The 11948-nt window shown below is 52.3% G+C and overlaps 1 protein-coding gene across 1 annotated transcript in view; it reads right to left on the bottom strand.

Moving 5' to 3' along the window:
• Positions 1-3884: 3884 nt before the first annotated feature.
• ANTXR1 (ANTXR cell adhesion molecule 1) overlaps positions 3885-11948 on the bottom strand; it is a 50721-nt gene continuing 42657 nt past the window's right edge. The window contains exons 17-18 of the mRNA XM_036396843.2: positions 11281-11361; positions 3885-8411 (exon numbers count right to left, since the gene is read on the bottom strand). Of these exons, the coding sequence (XP_036252736.1) occupies positions 8148-8411; positions 11281-11361 (345 nt within the window). The 3' untranslated portion in view covers positions 3885-8147. The remainder of the gene's footprint in view (positions 8412-11280; positions 11362-11948) is intronic.

Raw genomic sequence — 11948 nt, 5'->3', positions numbered from 1 at the left:
TGGTGTTTCATGGTCCCTTTAGCAGGTGGATCTGTTGTTTCATGGTCCCTTTAGCAGGTGCAGATGGTGTTTCATGGTCCCTTTGCAGGTGCAGCTGGTGTTTTAAGGTCCCTTTAGCAGGTGCAGCTGGTGTTTCATGGTCCCTTTGCAGGTGCAGCTGGTGTTTCATGGTCCCTTTAGCAGGTGGATCTGGTGTTTCATGGTCCCTTTGCAGGTGCAGCTGGTGTTTCATGGTCCCTTTTGCAGGTGGATCGCATCGCTGCCTCCCGAGACTGAGCCCGGCCCTGCCCCGGAGCTGCTGAGGACAGAGAGCAGAGCCAGGGGTGAGCGGGGCAGCCCCACCTGCCCTGATTGATGTGACACCAGCCCTGATGTGACACCTGCCTGGGGGTGACATTGGCACTGAGGTGGCACCATCCCAAGGGTGGCACCAGCCCCCACTCTCTGTTCCCCAGCCCCCTAAATGTGAGCACTGAGCACTGAACAAAGCCCAGAGCCACCCTGGGGCTGCCCTCAGCCCCCTGGGGGAGGTGACACAAACGGGGAGGTGACACAAATGGGGAGGTGACACCCCCAGAGGTCACTGCTTGGGTTTGCACTGGAGCTCTCCTCCTGTCTGTAGTCTTAAGCAATAAAAATCTGCAGGGATTCCCTTGGTTTGCAGAGCACAAGGGGAGTGTTTTTCCCAAAGGGGAGCGTTTTTCCCAAAGGGGAATGTTTTTCCCAAAAAAGGGAGTGTTTTTCCCAAAAAAGGGAGTGTTTTGCCCAAAGGGGAGTGTTTTGCCCAAAAAAGGGGAGTGTTTTTCCCAAAGGGGAGTGTTTTGCACAAAAGGGGAGTGTTTTGCCCAAAAAGGGGAGTGTTTTTCCCAAAAAAGGGAGTGTTTTGCCCAAAGGGGAGTGTTTTGCCCAAAAAAGGGAGTGTTTTGCCCAAAGGGGAGTGTTTTGCCCAAAAAGGGGAGCGTTTGGCCTAAAAAGGGGAGTGTTTTTCCCAAAGGGGAGTGTTTTGCCCAAAAAGGGGAGTGTTTTGCCCAAAAAAGGGGAGTGTTTTGCCCAAAGGGGAGTGTTTTGCCCAAAAAGGGGAGTGTTTTGCCCAAAGGGGAGTGTTTTGCCCAAAAAGGGGAGTGTTTTGCCCAAAAAGGGGAGTGTTTTGCCCAAAGGGGAGTGTTTTGCCCAAAAAGGGGAGTGTTTTGCCCAAAAAGGGGAGTGTTTTGCCCAAAAAGGGGAGTGTTTTCCTCCAGAAATGCCAGGTTGTCTCTGCTTGGGTGCTTCTTTCCCTGCCAGGACACAGAGCCGAGCTCCCCTCCCTGCTCCCCCTTTTCCCTGCTCAGTTTTTGGGGTTTGGGCTCAGAATTCCCCCCGTGTCCCCTCCAGGCAGAGCTCAGGACCCCAGTCCTGTGGTGGCTTTGTCACCAGAGCCTGGCTGGACAGTCCTGCCCCTCGCTCAGCGCCCCAGAGATGGGGACAGGGCAGGTGATAAATAATTGGGGTCACAAATGCCCCAGTCCAGCCAAAAAAAACCCCCTGAGATCCCCACAGCAAGATCCTGGAACAGGGAAACCTTGCAGGGTCCAGAGAGTGCCCATGACCGCAGGGTCCCAAACACAACAGGGACCCCCATATTCAATTCCAAACTGGGATGGTCCACGGGAATGTTACCATGGGAATATTGCATTCCAAACGGGGATATACCCATTGGAATATTGCATTCCAAACTGGGATATACCCATTGGAATATTGCATTCTAAACGGGGATATTCCCATGGGAATATTGCATTCCAAAATGGGATATACCCATTGGAATATTGCATTCCAAGTTGGGATATTCCCATGGGAATATTCAATTCCAAACTGGGATATACCCATTGGAATATTGCATTCCAAACGGGGATATTTCCATTGGAATATTGCATTCCAAATGGGGATATACCCATGGGAATATTGCATTCCAAACGGGGATATTCCCATGGGAATAATCAATTCCAAACGGGGATATTCCCATGGGAATAATCAATTCCAAACTGGGATATACCCATTGGAATATTGCATTCCAAACTGGGATATTCCCACTGGAATATTCAATTCCAAACTGGGATATATCCATGGGAATATTACCATGGGAATATTACATTCCAAGCTGGGATATTCCATGGGAATATTGCATTCCAAGATGGGATATTCCCACTGGAATATTCAATTCCAAACGAGGATATTCCCATTGGAATATTGCATTCTAAACTGGGATAATCCCAAGAGAATATTGCATTCCAAGCTGGGATATTCCATGGGAATATTCAATTCCAAACTGGGATATTCACATTGGAATATTGCATTCCAAACTGGGGTATTCCATGGGAATATTCAATTGCAAACTGGGATATATCCATGGGAATATTCCCATGGGAATATTGCATTCCAAGCTGGGATATTCCATGGGAATATTCAATTCCAAACTGGGATATTCCCATTGGGATATTGCATTCCAAACTGCGATATATCCATGGGAATATTCAATTCCAAGCTGGGATATATCCATGGGAATATTCCCATGGGAATATTGCATTCCAAGCTGGGATATTCCACGGGGATGCTGCTGCTCACATTATTTCACATACATCTCACATTTCACGTTTCACAGGCTGAAGGAATGCAGACATTCCCAAGGCTTTTCCTTTCCCAGACATTCCCAGGGCTTTTCCTTTCCCACAGACTTTCCACTGAGTCAGAAAAACCTGGAGAAACCCCCCAGCAGCCCTGGGGCAGCACCAGGAACCTTCTGGAGGCTCCCAAACCCCTGGGGCGCCAGGGAGGGTTTGGGAGGGCGATTCTGCAATCCCCACTTCCCTCGGGAGCAGCCGTTCCCTCATGGCCCGGCTCAGGTTTCCACTCCAGTCCTGTGGGAGTTTTGGTTTCTCCATCCCTGTTGATGCCTCCAGCTCTGGAAAAGGCCCCAGGATTTAATTCCTGTGCAGAAACGCAGAATTCCTGTGCAGAAATGCAGAATTCCTGTGCAGAAACGCAGAATTCCTGTGCAGAAATGCAGAATTCCTGTGCAGAAACGCAGAATTCCTGTGCAGAAACGCAGAATTCCTGTGCAGAAATGCAGAATTCCTGTGCAGAAACGCAGAATTCCTGTGCAGAAATGCAGAATTCCTGCTCGGGTGCAGCTCTGGGCACATCCAGGACGCCCCTGGCTGGAGGGGACGCTGACCCTGTGGCATGAGAAACCATTTCCCTCCTTCCCTGCGCCTCTCCAAGATATTTTTTGTGGCATGAGAAACCATTTCCCCTCGTGCCCTGCACGTCTCCAAGACATTTTTCCTTCCCACATCACCAGGAAGGGACCCTCCACAACATTGACCTATTAAAAACCACTTAAATAATCGAAAAAGTTCTGGCAGCGTGCCGCAGACTTTCAGCCACTGTCTGCATCCAGGGTGATTTATTTTACAGCTCGTGGTGTTTTTTTAACAAGTTATTTTATGGCTGTTTCTGAAAGGAAAAGATGCATTACCCAGAGAGAGGATGCTCTGTCTGGCATTTCCATCAGCCCCACACGAACCCTTATCTCTGGCTCAGATTTGGGGCTTTCTCTGCCAAGTTTGGGGAGAGAAAAGCAATTTCTTTCCCTGCCAGTGGAAGCTTGGTTATTCCTGTGGTGCCTGAGCCACTTTGTGTGAGATCCGTTCTGGGAGGAATGGACACTCCAGGCTCTGTCCCACCCAAAAAAATCAGGTTTTGTGTCAGGAGTGCTCTGGGTTCTGGGAGGAAAACGTCCAAGTGTGAGTTCCCAGCACAGTGAAAAACCACTCGGTGGAAATCAGTGAAAATTTTCTTTTTTTCCTGAAGATTTTCAGGAAATTGCAAGGAATGGCTCAGAGCCCATGGGAGGTTTGTGTATTCTTTAATAATAATAATAACATCGAGGCCAGCAATCAGGAGTAATGACTGGGTTTAACAAAGGACACATTGAACATGCAACACACAGAGGGGTGAAACATCCCTGCACAGCCCCGAGCTGACACCAACCAACCCCAAACCAGCCCCTCTGCTCCCCAAAATCACCCCAAACCTTCCCAAAATCACCCCAAACCTTCCCAAAATCACCCCAAACCCCCCAAAGCCCCCAGAGCCCCTCCCCAAAACCAGGGGAGCAGAGGGAGCATCCACAGAGCTCACGTGGGCAAGGAAAATGAAATAAAATAAACCAAAATAAACCAAAATAAACCAAAATAAACCAGAAGCTGAGCCTCAGTCAGAGGCTCGGCCCCTGGAGGCTGCCAGGCCCTGGCAGAGCTGTGAAGGAAGGGCAGCAAAGGCATTTCCCAGCTTTTTCTGGGGAATATTTCAGCCAGGGCTGGGCAGGGAAAGGTCACCCAGGCTACAAATGGCACCACGGGGGTGCTCCAGCTCTTCGACCTCATTCACATGGCATTAATTGGCATTAATTGGCATTAATTGGCATTAATTGGCAGCTGGCTGGGATCCTGCAGCAAGGTTTCACCCCCAGCCTTCAGTGGAGCCCCTAAATTCATCTTTGGGGTCCAGCAAAAACGGAGTGGGGGCTTTTAAAGGCGCCTGAGGGATTTGTGGGAGCTGTTCCTGCAGCCAGATTTGGGCTGGTCCTAAATCACAGAGCCCCAAAATGGGTTGGGAGGGACCTTAAACCCCACCCAGTGCCACCCCTGCCGTGCCAGGGACACTTTTCTCTGTCCCAGGTGGCTCCAGCTTGGCCTTGGGGGCATTTCTGGGGATGTGGAATTCCATCCCCACCCTCACGTGGGAGAATTCCCTCCTAAATTCAAACCAAACACAAAATTCACCCCAGACAGGCTCTGATTTTTGTGGGAACATCACCAAAGCCCATCCTCTGCAGAATTGTGGATTTTTCCAGCCAGGTCCAGGTGCAGAAATGGGCTGTGCAGCCCGGAGCTGCCCCAGTTAATGCCATGTAAAACAGGTGCTCGTCACTACAGGAAATATTTGTACATTTTTATATATATATATATATAAAAAAAAGCAATACAACCATAAAGAAAAAAATACAACAAGCACAGCTTGATACGATAACATGCCATGAAATGTCATTGGCTTTATAATAATTTACTACAACTTGAAAAATGTTCTTTTATCCACAAGGGATGGGAAATGCTTCCATCTAACATATGGTAAGCATGCAGCAACAATATGTACAACAAAAATTTGGAGCTTGTTTTTCATTCTTAAACTGGATGATTACAAAGGGAGCATTTGAAAATTCTGATTTTTCCTAGCCTGATCTAGGCTTTATTTTGCTTCTTTAAATCTGCAGGGATTGGGGGTTTTTCCTTAGTTTGGGGAGAATGAGAATTTCTATGTACATCTGCAAAAATGCCATGGAGAATACACAGCTTTTGCATTTTCCCCCAGCAGGAGGTTTATTGGTTAATTAACCAATTAATTAACCACCTTATTGGCTAACCAACACTATAAAAATAAAATTCTCAACGCTGTCTTGTGGAAAATCAATTTCCCCCCCAAACATTTTTGAAATGCTGAGGATCTGTGGGGGACAGGGATCCTGTGTTACACTGTCCCAGATTTCACACCTTCCATGGTGGAACAAATCACAGCAAACCAGACCAAACTCAACCAAACCCGACCAAATCACAGCAAACCAGACCAGACTCAACCAAACCAGACCAAACCCAACCAAACCCGACCAAATCACAGCAAACCAGACCAAACCCGACCAAACCAGACCAAACCCGACCAAACCCGACCAAATCACAGCAAACCAGACCAAACCAGACCAAACCCAAGCAAACCCGACCAAATCACAGCAAACCAGACCAGACTCAACCAAACCAGACCAAATCACAGCAAACCAGACCAAACCAGACCAAACCAGACCAAATCACAGCAAACCAGACCAAACCAGACCAAACCAGACCAAACCCGACCAAATCACAGCAAACCAGACCAGACTCAACCAAACCAGACCAGACTCAACCAAACCAGACCAAATCACAGCAAACCAGACCAAACCAGACCAAACCCAAGCAAACCCGACCAAATCACAGCAAACCAGACCAAACCCGACCAAACCAGACCAAACCAGACCAAACCAGACCAAACCAGACCAAACCCAACCAAACCAGACCAAATCAGATCAGACCAAACCAGACCAAACCCAACCAGACCAAACCAAACCCAACCCAACCAAACCAGACCAAATCACAGCAAAGCAAACCAGACCAAACCAGACCAATCCAAACCAAACCAGACTAATCCAAAGCAGACCAAACCCAACCAAACCAATCCAAAGCAAACCAGACCAGACCAAACCCAACCAAATCAACAGAACCAAAACTAACCCAACCAGACCAAGACAAACCAGACCCAACCAAACCAGACCTAACCAGACCAACCAAACCAGACCAAATCACACCAAAGCAAACCAAACCAAAGCAACCAAACCAGACCAAACCCAACCCAACCCAACCAATCCAATCCAAACCCAACCAAAGCAACCAAACCAGACCAAACCAATCCAAACCAAACCCAACCCAACCCAACCAAACCAACCAATCCAAATCAAACCAATCCAAACCAAACCCAACCAAACCAATCCAAACCAAACCCAACCAAACCAACCAAACCCAACCAACCAAATCAGACCAACCAAACCAAGCCAAAGCCAGGAGCTCTTTGCCTGACCAGATCCCATCCATCCATGAGGGATCTCGCCCCAGCTCGTGTGGAGTGGGGGGGTCTGAGCTTCCCCTGCCCCTGGCAGTGCCCGGGGGGGGCAGGAACTGGGACAATGGGGTGGGGGAGCAGCACAGGGGGCTCAGGGGCTGCTCCGTGCTGCCTGCACACAGAGCAGGGCTCAAAGGGGGCACGGGGAGAACGGGGGATCAGGGGAGCACAGGGGATCAGGGGAGCACGGCCTGCACACAGAGCAGGGCTCAAAGGGGGCACGGGGAGAACGGGGGATCAGGGGAGCACGGCCTGCACACAGAGCAGGGCTCAGAGGGAGCCCAGCCCCAGCTCCTCAGGACTCACAGGTTCGTCTCACCTGACCTGGCAGAGGGAGGGAGGCGCCCAGAGCCTCTGCCAGGGGTTCCCTGCTCTCCTTGCCCAAAGGGGCCAGGGCAGGTCTCCACCGAGTCTCTTTCCTCCACTCCCTTTCCTCCTTGAGAGTTTTTTCCTTTTTTTTTTCCCCCCCTTGTTTTGCTAGAAAAGCTAGAACTGGTATTTCCAAAAGCATTTCTGTGCCTGGTAAAAACCAAGATGAGAACCTTTGCTATTGACAGAGCTGCAGCTACAAAGGTGATTCCTCTGCTGGGGCATTTCCAGAGGGAGTTTTGTGAGAGCTGCCGGGGCTCTGGGGATCCCCTGGGCTCGGGGGGCTGCAGGAGGCAGGGGGTGCTCTGGGCGGAGCAGGGGGCAGCAGAAATGCAGCCAGTGCATTTCCTGGCAGTGAGGATGATGAGGGCTGAGCAGGGGGAGCACACGGCTCCTCCTCATCCAGAGCTGGGCAGGCAGCTGCTACTTGTTCAGGAAAGGAAAAGAAAGCAAAACAAAACCACCCAAACCCCTCCCCAAAAACCCAGGTGTCCAAGCATGCCAGGTGCCCAGGTGAGCCCAGATGTGGCAGGTGTGTCCAGGTGTGCCAGGTGTGTCCAGGTGTGCCAGGTGTGCCAGACATCCAGGTGTGTCCAGGTGCGTCCAGGTCTGCCAGGGGCCCAGGTGAGCCCAGGTGTGCCCAGGTGTGCCCAGGTGTGCCCAGGTGGGCTCAGGTCTCCAGGTGCCCAGGTGTGCCAGGTGTGTCCAGGTGTGCCCAGGTGCCCAGGTGTGCCAGGTGTGTCCAGGTGTGCCCAGGTGTGCCAGGCATGCTCAGGTGTGCCAGGTGTGCCTTCCTGCAGAGGGTCCCGTGGTGGCACAGGGGACCCAGGGGTGGCTCGGGGCTCTCGGTGGCTGCTGTGGCTCCCAGCGTTGGTGGCACTGATGCTCGGGGGGGGGGGGGGTGCAGAGAGGGGAGAAGGTTCCAGAAGAGGCCGGGACGGGGGGGGCGGAGCTGCTGCGCTGTCCCAGGGCAGGGATGGGATATTGGGGGGGGGGGGGTACAGTACCGAGAGAGCCCCGGGGGGAGCGGGGGGGACCCCTCAGGCCGTGGGGCGGGGCGGGGGCCGGGACGGGGGCGGTGCCCGGGCGGGGGGCGGGGCCTGGGGCGGGGGGGGCAGCGGGGGCAGCGTGGAGGAGGGGGAGGGGGCGTGGGGGGAGCTGGGGGGAGGGGGGCTGTAGATGGGGGCGGGGCCGGGGGGGGTGTAGATGGGCGCGGGGGGCGGGGCGCAGGGGTAGGAGTTGTTCAGGGGGTACTTGGGGGGCGCCTCCGCGTTCTTCACCCGCGTGAAGTTGATGCAGCGGCCCTGGAACGGAGAGCAGGAGGGGGGGGGGGGGAGTTACTGGGGCAGGAATCAGGAATTGTCACCGTCATGGCAGGGGATGGAGCCACAGACCTTCCCGTCCCACCCCTGACCACCACCATGGCACTGGATGGAGCCACAGACCTCCCTGTCCCACCTCTGACCACCACCCTGGCATGGGATGGAGCCACAGACCTTCCTGTCCCACCTCTGACCACCACCATGACACTGGATGGAGCCACAGACCTTCCCATCCCACCCTGACCACCACCATGGCACTGGATGGAGCCACAGACCTCCCTGTCCCACCCTGACCACCACCCTGGCATGGGATGGAGCCACAGACCTTCCCATCCCACCCTGACCACCACCATGGCCCAGCTGGGACCTCACAGGCCACCCCATCCCACCTCTGACCACCACCCTGGCACAGCTGGGACCTCTCAGACCTCCCTGTCCCACCTCTGACCACCACCCTGGCACGGGATGGAGCTCAGAGACCCCCCTGTCCCACCCTTGGTCACCACCATGGCCCAGCTGGGACCTCTCAGACCTCCCTGTCCCACCCCTGGCCACCACCATGGCATGGGATGGAGCTCTCAGATCCTCGCATCCCACCCTGGTATGGCAGGAACCTCCCATCCCACCCCTGGCCACCACCATGGAGCTCTCAGACCCCCCTGTCCCACCTCTGGCCATTCCCATGCCACGGCTGGGACCTCCCATCCCGTCCCACCCTTGCCTGTGACCGTGGTCCGAGGGGTTTTCAGGATGAAGAAGAGAGGAGAACGTTGGCTCCACCACCCTGGCATGGCACGGAGCTCTCAGAGCTTCCCACCCCACCCCTTTACCAGGCTCAAGGGAACTTTAGCTCAGCTGGGCCGTTTTCCTGCTCAGAACTGTTCCTGAAGTGCATCCACTCCCCCTCAGGCTGTCTCCATACCCCAGGGCTCCTCAGGAGCCAGCAAATTGCTGTTCTTGCTCTTTGGTGCTAAGCTACAGTTTGTTGTACAGTTTTAAACAAAACCTTTGCCCTCTGAGCTGTTATTTTCTCTTTTTTTTTCCCCCTCACAAGCTCCACCTGCAAAAGATCCCACTGTAAATACTCAGATGTCAGAATCAGCATTACTGTATCATGGATTCATTCCTTTGGATATGAAATCATCCCCAAAGGCACCAGAGCATTTCTGGATCCTTTCTTTACTTTTGGCCTGCTGAGCACGAGATTATTTTGTGTTTTACTCTTTCCTCTCCCAAAGTAAATGTTTTTCCTGGCTGGGAAAAAAAAAAAAAAAAGCCAAATGGAGCAGATTTTGGGGGGATTTTTGCAGGTTTTGAATGCCCTGCCCAGCCCTGCATCCTCTGTCCCTGACAGAGAGCCCCAGACAGCTCTGCCAGCTGTGCATGGGGGGAAACATCTGCCTGGGAGGGAAAAGGGCTCCAAAAAGCCCAAAATCAGAGATTTCACAGAGCCCTGAACAGCCCAAAATCAGAATAATTCCCACAGTGTTTGCTGAGGAATAATTCCCAGAGCTTTTGGTCAGGAATAATTCCTACTGTGTTTGGTCAGGAATATTTTGGTGAGGAATAATTCCCAGAGCATTTGGTCAGGAATAATTCCCACAGCGTTTGAGGAATAATATAATATATACTATATTATATATTATATATAATATATTATATATAATATATTATATATAATATATAATATAATATATATAATATAATATATATAATATATAATATATAATGTAGGTTATTCAAAGAAACAAAAAAGGACTGAAAAGGAAATTTTACAGTGGTGAGACTCCACCAGTAAACTTCCAAAAACCCCCTCTTTTCCCTGAATCCTCATGAATTTGGGTAGGACACGTCTCTACACATTATTTGTTGTACCTTTCCTCTCTTTACACCCTTCTCTATCTGCATTCACCTAGTCAAGCACAAAATGAAAATGCAATTTATGCGATGCAATAACAAATTAAACCCCAGTCTGGTCCCTGATTGAGGAGCTCCTGGCCAGCTCTGAGCTTGAAACACGTTTTGAAAACCTCATAAATTCCTGACAGAGCAACATTTCTCAAGGAAGCGCAGCTGGCACTGCAGAGAAACAGGAATTGTTTGGGTCCTGTGGGCAATTTGCACGAATAAGGGTTCCTGTGTTCCATTAGAAAAGTGATAAAGTTCTCTAAAAATGCATCTCTTACATCACCTCTCTATCTGTGATACGAAAATAACCCCATTAATGCTGACAGGAATGCAAAGCCAGTCTGCTGAAAACGCGAGAGGACCGCAGGAATCCCGTGTGACCTCAGCGCCTCGGAATATTGGAACCATCTGGGGCCATCTGGGGCCATCTGGGACCATCTGGGGCCATCTGGGACCCTCTGGGACCCTCTGCTGGTGACCCCAGGGCTCTGCCAGGGGCTGCAGAGCACAGCAGCCAAACCCAGAGGGGACAGGGGGAACAGGGGGGACAGAGGAGATGACAGAGGGACAGGGGTGATCAGAGGTAACAGAGGTGACAGGGGTGACTGACAGAGGTGGCAGAGGTGACAGAGGAGGTGACAGAGGAGGTGACAGAGGAGGTGACAGGGCTGGTAGAGATGACAGAGGTGGCAAAGGTGATCAGAGGTGACAGAGGTGACACAGGAGGTGACAGAGGTCATCAGAGGTGACAGAGGAGGTGACACAGGAGGTGACAGAGGTCATCAGAGGTGACAGAGGAGGTGACACAGGAGATCAGAGGTGGCAGAGGAGGTAGCAGGGCAGACAGGGCTGGCAGAGGTGACAGAGGTGACAGGGGAGGTGACAGAGGTGACGGGGGGGTGGCAGGGGGGTGGCAGGGCCATCGGGCTCTGCAGTCCCTTACCTTGTCCCCGGGCTGCGGGCGCATCACGGACACGCGGTCGTAGCCCTTCCTCAGCAGCACCCAGAGCGCGTCCAGCTTGCCCTGGGGGGACACAAACGGGGGGTTTGTCCTGCCCTGGTCGTGTGTGACAGGTAACAGCATCAGGTGTGTGTGATAACAGCCCTCAGGTGTGTGACAGATCTGTCAGGTGTGTGACAGGTAACAGCCCTCAGGTGTGTGACAGGTAACAGCCCTCAGGTGTGTGACAGATCTGTCAGGTGTGTGACAGGTTACAGAACTCAGGTGTGTGATAACAGCCCTCAGGTGTGTGGTAACAGCCCTCAGGTGTGTGACACATAACAGCATCAGGTGTGTGACAGATCTGTCAGGTGTGTGACAGGTTACAGCATCAGGTGTGTGACAGGTAACAGAACTCAGGTGTGTGACAGGTTACAGCCCTCCTTCCTGGAAATGAGGATTATAAATCTCCAGCGAGGACAGAAATGCCTGTGTGAGTGTCCTGGGCCAGGACTGAGGGTGGAAATGTGAGCTGGGCGTGTCAGAGGGGCTGGGGAAGGGCTGGGTGTCCTCACCCCGAGCTGATTCCCCTGCTCTGGGTGGGATCCCCAGGCCTGTGAGGGGCACAGTTCACATTTGGGGTGTTTGGGGGCTCCTGTGTGAGCCCAGAT

This window comes from Molothrus ater, chromosome 28 (assembly GCF_012460135.2).
Source record: "Molothrus ater isolate BHLD 08-10-18 breed brown headed cowbird chromosome 28, BPBGC_Mater_1.1, whole genome shotgun sequence".
In the NCBI taxonomy this organism is placed as follows: domain Eukaryota; kingdom Metazoa; phylum Chordata; class Aves; order Passeriformes; family Icteridae; genus Molothrus; species Molothrus ater.
The sequence above is the reverse complement of the archived record's forward strand: the minus strand, read 5'-3'. Positions and strand labels throughout refer to the sequence as shown.